This window comes from Macrobrachium nipponense, chromosome 42 (genome assembly GCF_015104395.2).
Source record: "Macrobrachium nipponense isolate FS-2020 chromosome 42, ASM1510439v2, whole genome shotgun sequence".
In the NCBI taxonomy this organism is placed as follows: domain Eukaryota; kingdom Metazoa; phylum Arthropoda; class Malacostraca; order Decapoda; family Palaemonidae; genus Macrobrachium; species Macrobrachium nipponense.
Window position 1 is genome coordinate 32,969,467 of NC_061103.1, and position 21,261 is coordinate 32,990,727.

A 21,261-nucleotide genomic window follows, 5' to 3' on the forward strand; every position below is an offset into this window, starting at 1 on the left:
CCTCACTCTGCAGTTTTTGCTTGGGCCAAAAGCAAAAGTGATTTGTTTACCTCCCAGTCGCGCGCGCGCGCCTGTCGGACAAGCAGTTAACTACCGAACCCCTTGTTCGAAAGCTTACGACCTATCCAGCTGCCGCTAGTACCTTCCTATTGTAAAAGGACCTCAGGTTTGTATAGTTAGGAAAAATGCAATTTTGGACAAATTGTCATTTTCCTGGTGGAGAAGTCTTCGGGGGCTGGCGCCTGGTGATAGATCTCTCTCCCCTGAACCGATTCGTTCGCCAGTCTCGGTTCATGATGGAGACAACACGATCTGTGCTCGACTCCATCAGGGAGAACGACTTCATGCTCTCGGTGGACTTGAAGGACATGTATTTCCAGATACCCGTCCATCAATCCTCCAGGAAGTACCTCCGCTTCATCCTCGACGGGATGGTGTACCAATTCAGGGCACTTTGCTTTGGTCTCTCAACCGCCCCACAGGTGTTCACACGAGTGTTCACTCTGGTGTCTGCTTGGGCCCACTCGTCAGGGATACATCTTTTGAGGTATCTCAACGACTGGTTGGTCCTGGCAAGCTCCCGCTTGCAGTTGCTACAGGACTGGGATCGACTTCTTGAGTTCTGCCGCAATCTGGGGATCGTGGTGAACTTCGAGAAATCCGATCTCGAACCCAAGCAGAGGATGAAGTACCTGGGTATGCTGATCGACACGGTAGCAGGGCAAGTCTTCCCCGCAGACTCGCGGATCAGCAGATTCAAGGAGGCAGCCTACCAGTTCCTGTCTCAGCAGGAACAGCCAGCTCAGCAGTGGCAAGTCGTTATCGGCCACCTTGTCGTCACTCGAGAAGTTAGTCCCTCACGGGTGTCTTCACCTGCGGTCTCTCCAGTGGAGACTAAAGGACCGCACTCCCCCCCCCCCCCCCCCCCCCCCCCCCCCCCCCCCCCCCCCCCCCCCCCCCCCCCCCCAGATGTTGCTGTTTTCAGATGCGTCAACCGAGGGATGGGGGGCACACCTGGAGGAGTTGCTGGCTGCAGGAGTGTGGGATCGTCACGACAAGCACCTTCACATTAACTTCCTGGAGCTCAAGGCAGCGTTCCTCGCTCTCCAAGAGTTCCAGGACCGCTTGGTGGGACACTCGGTGGTGTTGATGTGCGACAACACCACAGTAGTGGCATACGTCAACAAACAAGGGGGCCTAGTGTCCCTCCTGTTGCACCAGTTGACGTTGCAGGTGCACAGCCCACTCGGTAGAGCTGTCAGCCCGCTACATTCCAGGCAAGAGGAATGTAGTTGCAGACAAACTCAGCCATCGGGATCAGGTGATAGCGACCGAATGGTCCCTACACCCAGACGTGGCGGAAAGGCTCTTCAACCTGTGGGGGCGTCCAGTCGTGGATCTGTTCGCCACCCGGCACAACAGAAAACTTCAGGTTTTCTACTCGGCCGTGCCGGACCCATGGGCAGCTGCAGAGGACGCTCTTCAACACCCGTGGGACAACCTCTTCATGTATGTCTTTCCCCTGTTCTGCCTGATTCGCAAGGTGATCAGCCGAGTGCTGGTCACCCCGAATCTCTGGATGATCCTGGTGGCTCCCCAGACCTGCTGGCTCTGCTTGCAGAAGCACCGAGAGAGTTTCCCCCTTGGCACAACCTTCTTGTCCAGCCACACGTGGAACGGTACCACCAGTCACTCCAGTCCCTACATCTTCACAGCTGGCTGTTATCCACCATCTCTTGCGAGCGAGAGGCTTTTCTCGCCGAGCAGCAACAGAGATGGCTGGGTACATCAGACAGTCCTCTGCAGCTGTGTACCAGGGAAAGTGGGCCGTCTTCTGTGGTTGGTGTCGTAGACGGGGTCTATCTACTCTCAGAGCCACTTTTCAGCAGGTAGTGGATTTCCTCGTGTTTCTTCGCCGAGACAAGCTCCTCGCCGTCCCCACACTCAAAGGATACAGAGCTGCCCTGGCCCTAGTCCTGAAACTGAGGAGAGTGGATATCTCGAATTCGTTCGAGATCTCCCTGCTTATGAGGAACTTCGAGAGGTCTTACCCACCCAGGGAACTCAGGCCCCCAGGGTGGGACGTGACTCTCGTCCTTAGGAGTCTAACTCGAAGTCCCTTCGAACCACTCAGAGAGTCGTCAGACAGGGATCTGACCCTCAAGACCCTCTTCTTGCTGGCCCTGGCATCGGCGTAGAGAGTAGGGGAACTGCATGGTCTTTCCTTCGACATCAAGCATTCCAGGGGATGGGGATCTGTGACGCTCGATTTCGTCCCGAACTTTGTAGCGAAGACTCAGAATCCTTCGGTCCCTGACGACCGGTTTGAGTCTTTCACAAACCCTTCCCTAATGGACTTCACCGACAACGATGTGGATGAGATGCTGCTTTGTCCTGTGAGGGCGCTACGTCGCTATCTGAAGAGAACTCGGCACCTCAGGACTGAGTGTCGACGCCTCATCGTTAGCACCGGGATGACCAAGAAAGAAGTATCCAAGAACACTTTCTTTCTGGCTGCGTGAGGTGATCAGGAGGGTGTACGAAGCTGATGGTAGCGATGACATCCGTACCCTTCGTCCGAGAGCCCACGAAGTCACAGGTATTGGTCCTTCCCTTGCGTTCCGCAAGAACTTCTCCGTGGCGCAGTTGTATTAAATTCATGGATGGAGGTTATGCCACAATCTGAAGGGGTTTTCAGCAATTGTATCAAATACCACTCTTCTAATGAATGATTGACAGTTGTATTTTGTTCAGTGAAAGAGTAGTCTGCTATTAATGCCATGCCCAGTATACCTTTACTGTCAAAATGATCCATCTTGGCTGTTGCTGCTGTATCTGTAGCCCTGCTCTCAGCTTTGATCTTAATTCAATATTTAGTTCATGTGAAAGAGAAAGGTTTTTAAGTAAACACTTCAAGTTTTTGGACTGTTGTTACTTCAGAAAAACAAACCCTGATTTAATCTTAAATTCTTTCCTCCCTACTCTACTTATTAAATCATAAAGTGAAAAATGTGAAAAATTTATGTTAGCCATTGACTTCACCATGCCTATTGCAGCAGATCCTCTCTATGTTAATGTACTGGGTAAAAAAACAGCTGTAAACTGAAGGTCTTTATGTTAAGAATTATTTATGATTGTTATTTACACCCTATACTCTACCTCCTTAAAGATAGAGTGAATGCTAATGTTATGATTGATGTGCAGAATTTCACTTCGTTTAGTGTAGAATGAATGAAATACTGAATTTTTATTCTTGTTAATGTTCTTTAGCAAAGCATGTCTTTTTGAGTATTTCATTGTACTTTTGATATTTTCTTACAGTCAATGTACCAGTTGATGGCCAAAACAGAGGAATTAAGCAAGTCAATGAAACCAATTTACAAACTTCAAGAGCAAATGTATCCTTTTTGTATTATTGCTAGTTTTTGGTCTACTTTTTTGTGAGGGTGATTGAAAAGGTGAGTGGTAGCATAATATCCTAATTTTTATAACATTGTAGAGGGTGGGCTTTATGGAGTAACTGAATTGTCTCTCTTCTCATTGGATTTGAGTATGTACCCAATCTTTATTATTTTTCAGGAAGGTCTATTTATTGGTATCCCTTCTCTGTTTTGTTATTAATGCATAGTACTTATTTTCAGTCATCTAAATACCAAGTGTGGGCATCTGAGTGTGACTTTTCTGCTCACTTTGCTTGTCAGCAGTATTAACAAATATTTTTATCATAATTTGTTTCCTTATATCTTGGGACTATAAATAGAGAATTGTGCTGAGGTTAACTTTGACCTCATCTTAACCGTAAATTAATTGAAAATCATGAATTTTTGTATGTAGAACTATTCTGAAAAATAATTTGGGTTTTAACCTGTTAAGCGTCACCCACATAATAATACATTTACCGCGATCTACTCGGTAGCGCCTTCAACGGGATATTACGTTCAAGACTTTAACTGTGCTTGTCATGCCGTCAGTCCCATAATAATATGTTTACTCGTATAGAAAGTGTAGGAACATCATTTGGTAACACTCTCAGCACACGTAAGCTGTAAATGGAAACTTATTTCCAGCCTGGCAACTCTTTTCTGGTGGTCACTTATGCTAGAAAGCCTGGCCCTGGTTTTCTTTCAGTATGCTTCAAGCGTTTATTGAGGTTAGTCGACTTTTCCGTCTTTCACAATGAATGTCCCAAAGAGGAGGCGTATTTCTTCAGGTGAGATCAATCAAATACTAGATGAGGAGTCTGATATTGATGACCTATTTGATGATGAGGGCTCTAGTTCTGAATACTCCAGTGATGAGGATATTGAGGGTACAAACTTTTCTTCCAGGTGAATGGACTCCAAGAGGAAGAGAGAGAGATCCCTTTACTTTTGTTACTGATCCTGGCTTGAAATTTACAGTTGAGGATAAAGAGAACCCATTACAATATTTTGAGAAATACTTTGATGATGAAATCATTGATTACCTCGTGAAAGAAATGAACAGATTTGCAAATCAGTTTCTAGATGAGAATGTAGAACATTTGTCTCCACAATCACGAGTAAATAGTACATGGTTTGACACTGTGAAGCAGGATTGAGTGCAGCCCCTTGCTTTAGAGATTGGCATACGAAAAAATTATAGTGCATGTATGTAGATTTTTCATTCAGTATTATGTAGTCTTTTGAAGTAAAATAATAGTAGTATTTAGTATTGTTTTTTTATTCCAACATTTAATAAATTCTTACACTTAACTACAGTATGAATTATAAGCATAAAAATCAATATTAAAAAGCGTGACAGTACGTTAGCAGCGAGCTCATCCCGGGAGGGGGGGTGGGGGGGGATGCTTAACAGGTTAATGATGTTATATAGGTATCTGTCATGTTTCTTCAATGGAACAGAACATGATAGAGAAGTGGTGTGAACAGTGAGCGCTGATTATGGGTTGGAAAATTTTTTCCCTGATATTTCTTTGGATGGAAAAGATATCTATCATTGGACGACACAACTACAAGTGCAGTATCATGGCTATTAAAGTTACAGTCTCATTTCCTTGAAAGACCAGCCTGAGAAGAGCCTTTATTAGGCTTAGAGGTCTGGATAAATTAATCCATTATATAATAATAATAATCTTGAATGAAAAGACTATAGTAGATTCACATCAACCATGCATTTGCGGTCTAGGCCAGTCCCTTACGACGTTCCTGATTGGCTGGAAACTCAATCTCTCTTGAGAGTTCACATAGGCAGGATGCATGTTCCACCTTTCCTGAAAGACATATTCCTCAGGAGAGGTGGAACATGGATCCTACCCATGTGAACTTTCGAGAGAGATGGAGAGTTTCCACTCATGATTGGCTTATCAACAGCCAATCAGGAGTGTCGTAAGGGACTGGCACAGTTGATGTGAATCTACTATAGTATTGTTACTCCCTGCAGCTCATTCCTGATGGAACCAGTAGAAAGACTCATTAAATTGTAGAGACAGGGCATAGATGAAGAACTAGACCTGATGTAAGTTCAGGCAGATAGTGTGTAAGACAGAAAACTGTACACATAGGCATTTAATGTTTAACCCTGTAAGAAAAACTGAAATAAATATGTTATGATGATAATGATTACATTTTTGGCTTGACAGAATACAGTTATGATTTTCTGACAGGCTAAATATTGAGTTGCTCTCATGTTATATTTATTGTGACAGTTTTCTCTGTTTAGGTTGGTTTGTAAAGCATAAATTAGGTTGGTTTTGAAGGCATACATAAATGAAGTCTTGTAAGTATAGCATAGATAAATTTTGCTCTGTATAAATGTCTATTTTCAACTTTCCTTAACACTTGACTTCAGCAAGGAAGTGCGACGGCTTCTCGATATGTTTGAGAACACCATCCATTCAAGTGGCTCATGAAAACGCTGGTCCAGCAATTAATTGCTGACCATAAATGAAACCCAGAATGTGAATTTTAGGTGATTTTACACTTAGTGATGATACAGTGTTGCTGTAATTAAGAAAGTTTATCCCCATTAAAATTGAGCTCTTAGAGATATGAGTGCTCAGGAACTACCATAGGAGTGTTGTTTTTATAATTAGAAACAGGTCTTCGGATTGCTGTTGAGTTCATGGTATCTTATGATACCTTCAACAACTGGCTTTTGTGAATTATATTGTCTCTATAGGGTAGTACTGTTCATTTTATCATATAGACTTATATTTAACAGCATTTCACATTGAAATAACATTTCTTTTCCAGAAAAGTACAGTAAATCATTTCACTAAGTACCTTACTGATGATGTGTTTCATAGCTAGTCACCATTTAGGAACATTCCAAGACCTGTACTATATGTAGCTATGACTGTGATAGAATTTTAGGTAGAAACCCCATTGACAGGTCAATTTGTACATAGATCTTGATAATACTTGAACTGTGTATAAAGTTTCTGCGGTATAGACAGAGTATTATCATACTTACATTTTATTTGTTGTGATTCTGATTGCTTATGATAAAGAATACTAAATGTGATGCCCATGAAATATTAGATGTAGTGGACAGCATTATGTATTATATGTTTGTAGTATTCAAAGTACTTGACCTGAATTACTGTAAAAGATTTTATGGTGACTGGTTAAGGACTTGAGGAAATACTAGTGCCTCACATTTCAAGACTTTTAGTTGCAGTAGTTTCTTATTTATAGTACATAAATTCAGTAAAAGCAGTAGATCACTGTTGACCTTTGGTCTTTTGTAATGAAGTCAAATAATATTCAAAGAGTTAGCAAAAGGTATAGGAATAAAAAGTCCTGAATTATTTTTTGCCACTAGGATACAAAACTCACCTACAGTGCAGGATATTAAAAGATGAAATAAGTTTTAAGGGTAATGATTTCTTTCATCTGTATAATACTGTATAACCATTGTCTTTCTTAGATGTTCTGTTAGACTACTCTGTTACTGTTGCATTAGTTCCTTTTATTATTTCTCTCTCTCTCTCTCTCTCTGATTAGCACTATTGTCTTTGGAGTTGATTCTTATCTACTGCACATAAGTGGTGCTAATATGGATATTATTGTTCAGGGGATGTAGTATTTTCCCTTATGATTTCTATTTGCCTTCTTGGAGTGGCAGGGCACCTAAGGTTAAAACTTCTCATTACATTTCTGAGGTATGTGTTACTTATATGGTAGTATGTATGACCAAAGGTTTTTCATAAAAACTCATTAATCAAATGGAGTATATTCATAATATCATTAGTTGTGATGGTTTTCTAATCACAGATTATTTCCAAACAAGTGATTAACCTCTCTTTTAATGAAGATTATTTAAGAGGCAGAGAGATGTTCTGGATTGGGAAAAATGTACTTGTTATGTGACTAGCGTAGATTGTATGAAAAACTTTTAAAATTACGTATGAGTTTACCTGAATCACCACTTCAGTCAGAGGCAGAGATGCTGAGGGTTTCTGGCTATTTTGTACGCCTTTAGAATCCAATATTGTTGTTTGGGACTGTAAGGTCTGGAAACAAAGTCTTTAGTAGTTTAGAGGGTAAGCATATAGGTATAGTACCTTCTGGTGATCCTGGTCATGTTGGGTATGTCATGACCACAATACTATTAGGAACATACATAACTGGAGTTTTGATGAAAAAAAAATTGGGTTCTTAATTAATTAAAATTCCAATATGGGTACTTGTTTCTGGTTTAATTGCAGTTTTATTAGGTGTTCTTCACAAGCTTTAACATTTTTCTTTTTATTTATCAGCTGGTGTATTGGTACTAGTGCAGAAACTTTTGAGTGGTTGTTTATTACAAATGTCAGTGATGTTTGATTAGATGGCACAGTACAGTTCTTTTTCGGTTACCATGGTCACATGTTAAGCAGGGTGGGAGGTTGTCCTGACACTACATTATGTATTATCCATTTAGCAGAATTCTTATGCACAATTGTTTGCTATTATATTTACAATTTTAGGCTTTTTGGTAATTTTCTTGTTTAGTGCTATTTATATGTTCATTTTATATGTACATAAATGTATTATGTTCAAAATTTCAGTGTTATGAAAATATTCAAACAATATAATTATTTGGTTTTCATTAAAAGGTTTGACATACTCTAATCATAAAGCATTTATATTTAAAGCTAACTCTCTCCAATAATAAACATTCGGTGATGAATACCTCCATGGGATATGACTTAGTCTAGTGAGTAGGACATTTGAAGCAAGAGGCCAGTAACAAAATCAGTAACAATGTCAGGCGTTGCAGACCCAAGATTGCAATTTCATAACTCTCTAAATTTCCATTTTCTGCTTCTCTTAAATTTCCACAAGCTACATTTTGCAATTCATGAATGTCATGAAAGCATTTATTTTCAAAAGAATTGTTTTTAATCTAAGATTTTTCAGGATGTTGGTTTATTTTAACTTGTTTAAAGCTGCCACATTTTTAACGCAGTGTTGTATTAGCAAATGCATTTATTTGCTATTTTAATTTGTATCTTTTTTTATATTCTGAATTTTATTGCACATCTCAGTGGTTTTCAGTTAGTATTTATTCTTATCTGGTTTTGAAGAGAGAGAAAATGATTGCTTCCCTTTCTGTTAGGTACTGTTGAAATGTGGAAAATGTTTGTGAATATACCAAATTCGATATGAATTTGCTTCTAATATATTCAGCTGGGCTTAAGAAAATAGTAGGTGGCTAGTTTTAAAATGAATGATATATGAATTTGTACACTGAAGCATAAGCACAATATTTAGAAATGAGCATTTTTCATGATGGAAATGTTACAGTGACTGACACATATCGAACATTAATTTATAGGCAGCATTAATTGACAGGTGTCATCAAGCTACTAAACAGCAAAGTTTGTGACGTCTTAAAAGCTTATGTTCAATAATTTGTTTAAAAATAGTGCCTTAATCATTTGTCCTAATCACGTATCCATACAATGTGCAAACATCATTTTCAACTTGTGCTCAACAGCCAGAAAGGAAAGGTAACCAGAGGCTGAGTTTCCTAATAGGCAAAAGAATTCTAGTAATTTTTTTATGAAGCAAATAAAGGAAGAATCTCCCTATTTTGCTCTTTTACTCTTATTTATGAGGCATTTGGCTTTGGTAAAGTTAATTTTATTTAATTTATATAACTTCTCACGTATTAATTGGAGTGACTATTTTAGCCAAGATCCAACTATTTTACTTGGTAATTTCCACCAATAACCCTTTTAATATATCTAAACTCTCTTAATATGTATATCTAAACCACCTATTGTATATAGGAATCTAGTTTAGTTTAAGCTCTTACCATTCTTTGGTAACACCACTTACTGAGAATTTACAAAGGTAAAAATTGTACTATATTACAGTAAAATTAGACATTATCTAAGTTAAAATTCAACTAACCTTACGAAAGAGATTCTGCACCAATCTTGCAATTGCAGAACTGATATGAGTAATCACACTAAGGGCCCTTGTACCTGTGTCAAGCTAAAAGGCTGTCACTTCACATGAATGGGTGATTTGGAGATCTGGCATCATAAGGGTTCTGAGAACGAACAATCAGATGTGGTTGAAGTGCTCAGGATGTCAAAATCTGGGGTTGAAGGTGAAGAACTGTGACACAGATGAAGATCCCATACAAGACAGTGGTACTTCTGAGGGCAAACTGTCTGCCTTAGTCTTGTCAAAGGGGGTGAAATCTTGAAGAAATCACAATTATTCATCTCTACTGGTGCCTTTATGTACTATATTTCACTACTTCAGTGGTGAGAGTTCTTGGAAGTACAGCTTTAAGAAGGTAACAGCACATATACCAACTTTCTTGATTTCTAGCCAAACAAGAACGCTTACAGCGTCTGCATCTTATTTCACTGGAATAACAATTCATTACAATTACTGTACTGCAGTGGTTTAAACATTGTACAGACATGCAAAATTTAAGAGTTTTTCATGCTATACAAATAAAAATCATAATTTTGTGAGTTACCCTCTTCAAAGCTTATAATTGTTACTTTACAATGTTTCAGTTTACTAAGACTTGAAATAAATTGTGCCATAAGTATAACTCAAGAATTCTCTTACTTATCAAGTAATGCAACCCTCTGCTAACTTACCTTTCTGGTCATTAAGCATAAATGAAATGTTTGTATTTATAGAATATAAACTTTACAATTCTTATTTTCTGGCTGATACACCCATCCTATTAGCGCTGCATACCCATACTTACAGAATGTTAAATTCTTTGTACAGTACCACCTTATTTTGCTAATCTGAGAAAATTACATTATGATACTCAAAAGATATAGAAGAACTACAGCATAGACACAAAGATTGGCTGCAAGAAATTTGTAAAGGGAGTCAGATTATTTGGAAGCTTGAAAGTTAATAATAACACTTTTCATAATGAGACAAAGTCAAAATGAACTTTTTATGATAAAACAAAGTTTAATGTATACTTACCTGGCAGGTATATATATAGCTATATTTTCTGTTCCACCTGGCAGAAATTTTCAAAACTCGCGGCAAACGCTAGTAACCTATTAGTAGTTCAGGCAACCACCACCCGTTACCGTGGCGCTAGCGCAGGAACCGTTCCCAATTGGGCCAGATTTTCTCTGAACCCTGTCCCCTGAGGGGAGGCGGGTGGGAATTAAATTATATATACCTGCCAGGTAAGTATACATTAAACTTTGTTTTATCATAAAAACTTCATTTTAATGTATGACACTTACCTGGCAGGTATATATATAGCTGATTGACACATTTGGAGGTGGGTCAAGGACAGCAACATTCTTAGAGTATAAAAATATTATTCAAATATTATTAAAACTCCAGGTTCCTTACCTGCTAAGGTAGCTGACTTCATAGGTCCTGCCTCTAAGCCTGCTTAAACCTTAGTAGCTCTCAAACAAGGAAGGTGTCCCTGTATTTGTTGAAGAAGCTAAGACTGGAACTGACAACTGGACGTGACCAATGTGTTGACAGAACCTTACAGCCCTCTTATGCACGGCATTCAAGCTAGTAACAGATCATTTACCTGAACTACACACACACCATCACCGGATAATCTTAACAAGACTGAGAAAAGTACCGCACCCTTTTCTCAGACGACCAATAAACACAAACACCATCACCTAATAAAATCAACTAGCTTAAAAGAAGGTTATGGGGTAGTAACTCCTTTGCCCAATACTGTACCCGAGGACACGTATGGACCTAGCGTCTGACAATTATCAAAGGTTGTCTGAACGTCCCTAAGATAATGAGACGCGAATATTGAATTAGTTCTCCAATATGTAGATTCAATAATTTCCTTGAGGGCTAAATTCTTTTAAAAGCTAATGAAGTCGCCACTGCCTGACTTCAGAGCCTTCACTTTCAAAATACCAAAGCTCTGCTCTTCACACAACATATGAGCCTCTTTAATTAACTCTCTCATGAAGAAGGCTAGAGCGTTCTTCGTCATGGGTCTAGTGGGGGTCTTTAACTGAACACCACAGAGCATCAGACTTCCCTCTGATAAACTCCTGTTCTTTCTATATAACATCGCAACGCTCTCACTGGGCAGAGAACTCTTTCTTGCTCTTGACCCACCAATTCAGCTAGACCCAAAACTTCAAAGGATCTTGGCCAAGGATTATCTGGATTCTCATTCTTGGCCAAGAAACCTTCTTGGAATGAACACACTGCATTGCCATGTCTCCATCCCACCTTCTTCGATATGGCCTGAAGCTCACTAACTCTTTTAGCAGTTGCCAATGCTACTAAAAAGATAGTCTTCTTAGCAAGATCTCTCAGAGAGGATTCCTCTAAAGGCTCGAATTTGCCAGAAGTTAAATACTTCAAGACCACATCAAGGTTCCAAGCAGGTGGCCTGCATTCTGATTGTTTCTTCGTACCGAACGACCTAATCAGATCTCTAAGGTCTAAGTTATTCGAGATGTCTAGATCCCTGTGTCTAAACACTGAGGTTAGCATACTCTTATAACCTTTGATTGTCGAAACTGACAAGCGTAAATCCTTCCTCAAGTATAGAAGGAAATCTGCGATTTGCGATGCACAGAGGTACTGGATGAGACACTTTCCTTTTCTTACACCACTTCCGGAAATTGTCCCACTTCGACTGATACACTGTGATTGTGGAGGTTCTTCTGGCTCTAGCCACTGCACTGGCCACCTCTCTAGAATATCCCCTCGCTCTGACCAGACGTTTCGAATAGTCTGACGCAGTCAGACCCAGAGCGAGGGTATTCTTGTGAAACCTGTCGAAGTGGGGTTGTCTGAGTAAATCTACTCTTAGAGGAAGAGTCCTTGGCGTATCTACTGTCCATTCCAGTACCTCTGTGAACCAACTTTGGGCCGGCCAAAACGGGGCTATTAAGGTCATCCTCGTTCCTTTGCTCTCCCTGAACTTCTTCATCACTTTCCCCAGCACCTTGAACGGAGGAAAAGCGTACAAATCTAGGTTCGACCAATCCATCAGGAATGCATCGACCGCCACTGCTTCCTGGTCTGGAACCGGAGAGCAATATGTTGGTAACCTTTTTGTTCTGGCTGTCGCAAACAGATCCACTACCGGCCCCACAACTTCCACAGGCTCTGGCAAACCTCCATGTGCAACGTCCACTCCGTCGAGAGAAGTTGCTCTCTTTCTGCTCAACAGGTCCGCACCCACGTTCTTCTCTCCTTGTATAAACCTGGTGAGTATCACGACCTTTTCCTCTTCCGCCCAGAGCAGAATTTCTTTTGCCAGATCGTAAAGGGGAAAAGAATGAGTTCCCCCTTGTTTCCGGATGTATGCCAGAGCCGTGGTGTTGTCCGAGTTGACCTGCACTGTCTTGTTCCGAATCAACTCTCTGAAGTGCTTCAAAGCCAAGAAAATTGCCATCAGTTCCTTCCTGTTTATGTGCCACTTTGTTTCGACCTTGTTCCAAAGTCCCGACACCTCTGAGGGCCTAATGTCGCTCCCCCAACCCCGCCGTCCGACGCGTCGGAAAACAAGACGAGGTCTGGGTTCTTCTGCTGAAGCGACATCCCTCTTGCTAACCTGCCTGGAGTTAGCCACCACTTTAATTCCTCCTTTACTTCGGCCGGAATTAGAAACTGGAAGGAATCCGGTTGCAATTTTCTTGGCCATGAATCCTTCAGGAAAAACTGAAGAGGTCTCATGTGCAGTCTTCCTAAAGAAATGAACCTCTCTAGCGAAGAGAGTGTGCCCAGTAGACTCATCCACTCTCTTTGCCAGAGCATCGGTCTTTCTTTAGAAAGTCCTGCACCTTCCGAATGCATTGGGCTTGCCTCTCTGGGGACGGAAAAGCCCGAAAAGTCACTGCCGATATCTGAATCCCCAAATAAACTATCTGTTGTTGGGGCTCCAATTGAGACTTTCCCATATTCACTATCAGACCTAGGTCTTTTGCCAAGTCCAATGTTTGACTCAAGTCCTCCAGACATTGACTTCTTGATTGGGATCTTATCAACCAGTCGTCCAGATAAAAAGACACTCTGATCCCTCTTAAATGTAACCATCTCGCCACATTGGACATCATCCTCGTGAACACATTGGATGGGCTGTGCAAAGGCCGAAGCATAGGGCCTTGAACTGAAAAGACCCTGTCCTCTGAATCACAAACCTTAGATACTACTTCCTGCTTCCTGGATGAATCGGAATATGAAAGTAATTGCGTCTTGTAAGTCCAGAGTCGCCATCCAGTCCCCTGGACGTACCGCTGCCAGTACTGAATCGTTCGTCTCCATAGTGAACTTGGTCTTTTCTACGAAAAGATTCAGTTGACTTACGTCCAGCACTGGCCTCCAACCTCCCGAGGACTTTGCAACCAGGAATAGACGGTTGTAAAATCCCGGAGATTCGTGATCCAGAACAGGTTCTATGGCTCCTTTCTCTAGCATGGAAGCTACTTGCTCCCACAGAGCAGCTTTCTTCTCTAAATCGTTGTAATTTGCCCCGAGGGCTCTCGGAGATGTTGCGAGAGGAGGTCTTTTCAAGAAAGGAATCTTGTACCCTTCCCGAGCTACGTTGACAGCCCAGGGATCCGCCTTCATATTCTGCCAAACTTCCCAAAAATCTTGAAGTCTGGCTCCCACTGTCGTCTGGAGGACTGAGTTCTCATTCTTTAGAGGGGGTCTTGGCTCCTCTTTTCGAGGGTACTCTCTTACCCCTAAAGGCGGGTCGAGCGAATGTTCTCCTCGAAAGGGCTGTTGCGAAGGCCTAGTATCCTTTGGAGTCTTCTTCACCAACTTGGTTGGTAAAAACTTTTTAACTGAAGAAGAAAGAAGATCTTGGGTGGCTTTCTGCGAAAGGGAGAGAGCTATATCCCTGATCACCTCTGAAGGAAACAGCTGTTTCGAAAGAGGAGAGAACAATAACTCCGATTTCTGAGAGTTAGAAACTCCCTTTGAAGCGAACGAACACAACAGCGATCTCTTCTTAAGTACTCCTGCTGTGAATAACGAAGCCAGTTCATTCGTTCCGTCTCTCAGAGCCTTATCCATGCAGGACATAATGCTCTTAGCTGTCTCTAAGTCCTGCGAATCCTCTTCTTCTAGGGAGTTCGCTAGCGCTCCCAAAGACCAATCCAAGAAATTGAAGACTTCGAAAGTCCTAAAAATCCCTTTAAATAGATGGTCAAATTCTGAAGACGTCCACCAGACTTTGGCAGACTGTAACGCCTGTCTGCGTGAGCTGTCTACTATACTGGAGAAGTCCCCCTGGGAGGAGGCAGGTACTCCCAGGCCTAGACTTTCTCCAGTAGCGTACCATACTCCTGATTTAGAAGCCAACTTAGCTGGAGGAAAAACAAAAGAGTATTTTCCCGCTTCTTTCTTCTCCTTCATCCAGTCATTCACCCGTTGAAGGGCCTTCTTCGCCGAAATTGACATCGTCATTTTAAGGAAAGAGGACTTCTTTGGAGTCCTAGTCTTGGAAAACTGTGATAAGGGGGATAACGGAGCTGTCGGTTTAAATTCCCCCTCAAAACAGCCATAAGACGTGAAGTCAGAACCTTATAATCTGAAGAAGGTTCCGTATTCTTTTCTTCAATTACTTCCAATTCTTCTTCTGTTGAAGAAATGTCTTGTAAATCCTCTTCGTATTGACGCTTCGTTGAAGGAATAGCGTCCTGCTGCCTGCGTCCTGCGGCTACCGAGGCGTCGGCGTCCTGCCGCCTCTCGATGTCCTGCCGCCTGCGTCCTGCGGCTACCGAGGCGTCGGCGTCCTGCCGCCTCTCGATGTCCTGCCGCCTGCGTCCTGCGTCCATCATAGACACGCCTGCTTCCTGCCGCCTGCGTCCTGCGTCCACTATTGGTCCCGCGTCCTGACGTTTGCGTCCTGCTTCTTCCGAAACTATTTTCCTCCTAGCGCTAGTGCGCCCTGCGTCCTCGGCGAACGCGTCCTTGTCTTCCCTTTTAGAAGACTTAACGGGAAGGAAATCGTCCTTACGCCTCGAAGATGCTTGTTCAGGAGCATCCCCAATGACTTCACCAGCACTGCAACTTGGACTGGCATTTCCCGTAAGAAATGCTTCGTACCATCCTCCTGAATGGTAGACGACGAAGGATGAGGATTACGAGCTGGACTGCGACCTAACGGAGAGCGATCCTGTACTCTACCCGACGGAGAAATACGAGGGGAGGATACATAAGAAGATGGAGGCGAATCTCCCATGGAAATACCATGCCGAGACGGACGTATATCGCCAGTGCGTCCTGCGTCCTCTCTAGTACGAAAAATCCTTTTCCTCTTGATCGGTACTGCTTCCCCGTCTTCCGAGGATGACAACACCTCAGGACTACTCCAAGCCTCACTATCTTGCGCCTGTCTCTCGAGAGCAGCTGATGTCCTGAACGTCCTCTTGAGTGGGCGAGACACCACTGCATACCGACGTTCTCGCTCGGAAGTCGAACCTTCCGAGGACGCACACTTCCCAGTTACGCCTTTTCTGCGGCGAACTGCAACAGCCTGGGAATTTGCAACAGGACTGTTCGAAGGGACGCCTGACCGTGACAAAACCTCTCTCGCCTCCCTTCGACTGTCGACATGCCTTCTCCCTTGGGTTTGGGAGCTTGACAGAGGTCTAGGTCTAGGAGCACGAGAGAGACGATCAGACGCCCCCTCCACTACACTTTCACTGACATCGAAAGCACTAACTCTATCTGTGAGTCGCTGTATCTGGTCGCCCATGGACGCAAGGGCAGCGAACACTTTAACAATATTTGTATCGTTCGCCTCCTCCGATACAGAAGCGGGCGCAGGAGATACCTGGGGAGAAGGAACTACCACTTCTACATTAGAAGGAGCTGGAGAGGAAATACATTCACTCCTTTTACTCGAAGAATTTGACTTCTCACTACGAGAAACAGATCTCCTTACACGATCTTTCTCAAGCCTCTCAACATATTTCATAAAGACCTTCCATTCCTTCTCTGATAAATTCTCACATTCAATGCATCTATTCTCCCAAGTACACACATTCTCCCTACACTTCTTACAAACGGTATGAGGATCGACCGAAGCTTTCGGCAATCTTACCTTACACCCCTCTTTTACACACACTCTAAATATACTTCCAGTATCAGACATCTTTAATGAACAATCCAAAGCGAATGCCAAGCTAACGTTTCCGAGTACAATACCAAAATCCAAGATCAGTCAGCAACGAGAATGAAAATTCTAGCAGGGAACCACCAACAATGTTGCCGGTTCGGCTGGCAGAGAAAATCTGGCCCAATTGGGAACGGTTCCTAGCGCTAGCGCCACGGTAACGGGGTGGTGGTTGCCTGAACTACTAATAGGTTACTAGCGTTTGCCGCGAGTTTTGAAAATTTCTGCCTGGTGGAACAGAGAATATAGCTATATATATACCTGCCAGGTAAGTGTCATACATTAAAAAGGCATTCAGTGTAAAATAGCCCAAACTCCAGTTCCTATTACACTTGTTAGCAGTTTTAAATTAGATACAACATTATCACAGTGTAAATTGGATAAGAAATCAACAGATATTTTCATACTTCTGTAGAAAATTGATATTATAAAGGAAAAGTAATTTACTGCTTTACTAATGGTATACTGGTTATATTATTTCCAGGGGTTGCTTTAACTCCTTTATGCTTACATATTTAATTCATATATTTTGGTAAGAAGATTAATACCAAAGTTACTGAAAGTGTGCTTTGTACTGGTTTTGTGATGACATTTTTTTTTTTTTTTTTTTTTTTTTCATTACCATTATTCAAGAAGTCCTTAATGAATCTTCAAAGGTTGGGGAATGGGACACCTTAATTGTAATCAACATTGCTTAGTGGTCTTGTTGTAATTGTTTTTTTTAGCAGTTCCTTGTTAGATCCATACTTTTATGGCTTGAATGCCAAACTTACAACTTACCTCAATATTTCATCTAATAATACTTTACATATTTCACTCAATCTATTCTATTGATTCGTCTTAGCAATAGTTTTATTATCTCAATGAAGTTGTAACCCTGGACATTTTTTCATAACTCCTACTAATGTGATGTGTTAGAATTCACTATGAATGGCACTGATAATGTTGTGTGGTTTGAGAAGAATGTTCTGTGTATTTTGTAAATGGGACATCTTGCAAAGTGTTGATGAAATATTCTTAAAGTGAAAACCATTATATATCATCTAAGCATTATCACTTTGTAGGAGGCTGCAAATGTATATCTTAACAAAAAATTATTTTATGGACTTTATCACTGCTGAGGTATGGAGCGTATTTTTCTATTTAGTCAGAAGCATTGTATAAAATAAACTCCATATTGTATATTTCAAATTGTTCAGTTTGTACTAGTCTTACTCTTCTTTCAGCTGCGTTAATGGCAGATGGAAGCATGGCCGTATAAATTTGTTAAGACTTTTTATCATTTATTTTTGTGTTGAGCATGGCTGGTGATGATTAATAAACATGCTTAAAGATCTGGACATTCTCTTTATTGTAGAATATTTTGGACATTCTCTTTATTGTAGAATATTTTAATTTGGACCAAGTTAGGTATATACATAACTTTTCTTATAAGTCAAAGATAGTGAATATGTTCAAAATTAGATACTGTATAAATGTCTTATATATATATATATATATTAAATGTCTTTACATCTTGATGGATACATTGATTTCCAAATCATTGGTTAATACATGTGAGAAATGTTGAGAGGATGAAGGAGACTTAGTAGATTGAGCCCACTCCCACATTTACTGTATTGTAGCAACCTCACCTGACCTTTTGTACATAATTCGCCATTATCTTTCACTATCTTCAGTTATTTCTAATTGTAAAGGTCTACTACGAATTTCTTTGCCCATTTGACTGCTAAACTGTGTCGGATGAATAGGTAATTGTCACAGACCAAGTGTTAAATAATTCGAGAATTCAATGTGGGAAATGAGGTGCAGTGGGAGAATGTATTGGATAGATACATATTAACTTGCAGCAAGATGTTTTACCATCCTTTTTACCCTTAATATAAATTCTTTGGGGGAAATGGTATCAGGTTCATAATCATATATTTTTCAATATGATACTTTATTTGTCAAAATACCATAAGTTGGTGATTCATAAAAGATGGAGGGCAAGAGTACTGTACTATGAACAAATGGTCTGTGTTTCACTTATTCATGCACACTCATACAGACATCTCACATACTCATACTTTATAGGAAGATTTTTTTGCTTAAGGTATTTTCTTAAAAGAATTAAAAGTGATCACATGACAGTCATTTGCACAATATTGGCTTTGAAGGTCTCTTGGGGAAAGCATGGTAATTGCTTTTCATTTCCATAAATGAATAATTCATCGATCTGGCTGCTCCAGTCTGTATTCCCAAGAAGGCTCTTTTCAGGAATATACTGAACATCATTATAATTTGGCTAAGGGAAATAAGCTTTCCAGTTCCCAGAGAAGTATTATGCTCTCATAAAAGTTACGTTTGTTTACATTTTTTCTGAATACAGCTACATTTAAACTCAATACATGTATATTCTGCTTAGTTTAATAACTTTTTATTCCCTTTGCACAAAGTCTTGGCTATAGCAGACCTACAATTTTAAGAACCTCAAAAAAAAAAAATCCTAATGTATGTCTACAAGTACATATTACATAGGAATGAGTACAAGAAGAGATCTTGACTCTTAATTCCAGTTTATAAATTAAGACTGATCTCCAATGGAACTGTCATGGCAGATGAAAAGTCCAGAAGTCTACTGGGTATTTCCACAGTAGATCTGTTACATAAGATTTTATACAAAAGAGATCTGAGGTATAATTCAACCCATGAATTAAAGATTGTGATCTCCAATTGGCAACCAAAAAGTTTAAAGGGTCAGTTTTGTATTTCCCAAGTTATGCTGTAAAAGTATTAGATATTCAAGTTATGATAATTCTTAAAAAATTAGGTAGTTAAAAAATATTTTGCACAGATAAAAGCCAATTATTTTATTCCTCTACATACAGTTTATGACAACTTTGGTCACAAAGGAGAATTAAGCAGATGAGGTAGGGAGCAACTTCTATTGAGTAGCCCCTCCATTTCCCTTTTTTTTGTATGTTCACTCTCCTAATGATTTGGCATTCAATCTATCCCCTGACCAGGTGTAAAGTCATTAGTATTAACTTATGTATGTGAAGAATAAAAGTTTATGTAAAACAAATTCTTTCTGTTGGGTTGTATGAGATGTTTAATCAATTTTGCTAGTTTGAATAAATCTTTAAATGTTTTTACATAATAATGATGTGTATGGATGCTCAGGATGCCATTTGCAAATATTTACTATTCTTTAGTATTATGAGCTGCTTAAATTCTGTGTCATATATGTTAGAGATGATGTGTGTGTGTGATTCTTTCAACATTTTTTGCCTTTCCTGCTTCTTGTGCTCTTGTTACTGTTATGTCTGATAAATTTTTAATGTAGTCATAGAGATTGTAGCTTATATCTATAAATATTTTAATACTTGATATGGACAGCTCTGGTTCTGTGAGTTGTTAATGAATATGTAGAACCATAGCTCTAGCCTGGAGCCAAATACCGTAACTCCAAATGTTAGTACTCCATAATAGATCTGGCAATGTATATACTGTACTCTGAATCAATGTTGATTTTTAATACAGTAAAAGGAAAATAAGCTTCTAACCTTTTATTATTTCATATGAAAATAATAGCTAAATGCAAGTTGTCACTACAAATGTGTTATTGCAATGCTATAAAATTTGTTAATTTTGTTGGAGGACAGAAATAGTAAGTATCTCCTAGCAAAGCAGGTCTTGGATGAACACGTTCATGCTTACATCTCTTAGTGTGCCTGTTCAACAATAATGAAGTGTTTATGAACCCAAAGTTCAGTTATGAGACTTTAGCCTTTCACTTTCCAATAATCTTGATAGTCCTTTCTTACCTGTAGATCACTCTACTACAAAGTAATGGAGAAACTCATTGGTGAAAATGCTGATGCCTCAGTAGCTAAAATAACATCTTAAAATTACTATATAAACACTGTCAACCATCTCTTTAGCTACTCTTGTTGTGATCTAAAATGTTAGTACAAATTTGTCCTAAAGAATGGCTCATCACTATCAATAATTAACTGCCAAGTACAACCCCTTTAAGGTGCCTTATGTCCGTTTAGGAATTCCAAGTCATACCAGCCAGTTGTATCATGGGAAAAAAGATCTCCCTACTGCACATGCCTTATGCCCTTATCTAAAGCTACGCACCATCCTTCATTCCATCACTGACCCTGTGGTGTTCACAGTTAAGAAACCTACCACCACGAACCACTCTATCTAAAAGAGATAAATCTCTGGCAAAAGGAGATATCCACACTGGGGAATAGTACTCCAGTAAAAAAGTACAAATGACCTGAAACATGTTGCATTTATTTTATCACTGTTATAAATATATGAGATAAATATATGAGGCCCTACGAACAATATGTACCTAACTTCTGTGCTGCATTTGTTGAAACTTTCATAAGATGTCAGTCAAGAGTTACACCTAGAACAGTTAAAGCTTCGGACTCATTTAGCAAAGTTCCATCAACATGAAGGGGAGGATGGGGTGGGAAATCTGTACGAGATCAGGTTTATCAATAGTGCTTTAAGCTAATAACAGTCCAAGTAAGACTCATTATCTGTCTTTTTCCCTTCTTCTTTTGCTTTATCATTTTTATTGGTTTTCACAATTTTTTTTATTTGTCATTTTATACATTAAAAATTACTGTTTGACAAAACAAAAAGAATAAAAAATGA

General features: G+C 40.2%; 1 protein-coding gene across 2 annotated transcripts in view; it reads left to right on the top strand.

Moving 5' to 3' along the window:
- The window catches only part of LOC135213063 (BLOC-1-related complex subunit 6-like), a 61,462-nt gene extending 54,858 nt beyond the window's left edge, over positions 1–6,604 (top strand). For both annotated transcript variants that reach the window (XM_064246906.1, XM_064246907.1), the window contains exons 7-8: positions 3,322–3,398; positions 5,830–6,604. In XM_064246906.1, coding sequence (XP_064102976.1) covers positions 3,322–3,398; positions 5,830–5,890 — 138 coding nt within the window. In that variant the 3' untranslated portion in view covers positions 5,891–6,604. The remainder of the gene's footprint in view (positions 1–3,321; positions 3,399–5,829) is intronic.
- The last annotated feature ends 14,657 nt before the right edge of the window (positions 6,605–21,261 follow it).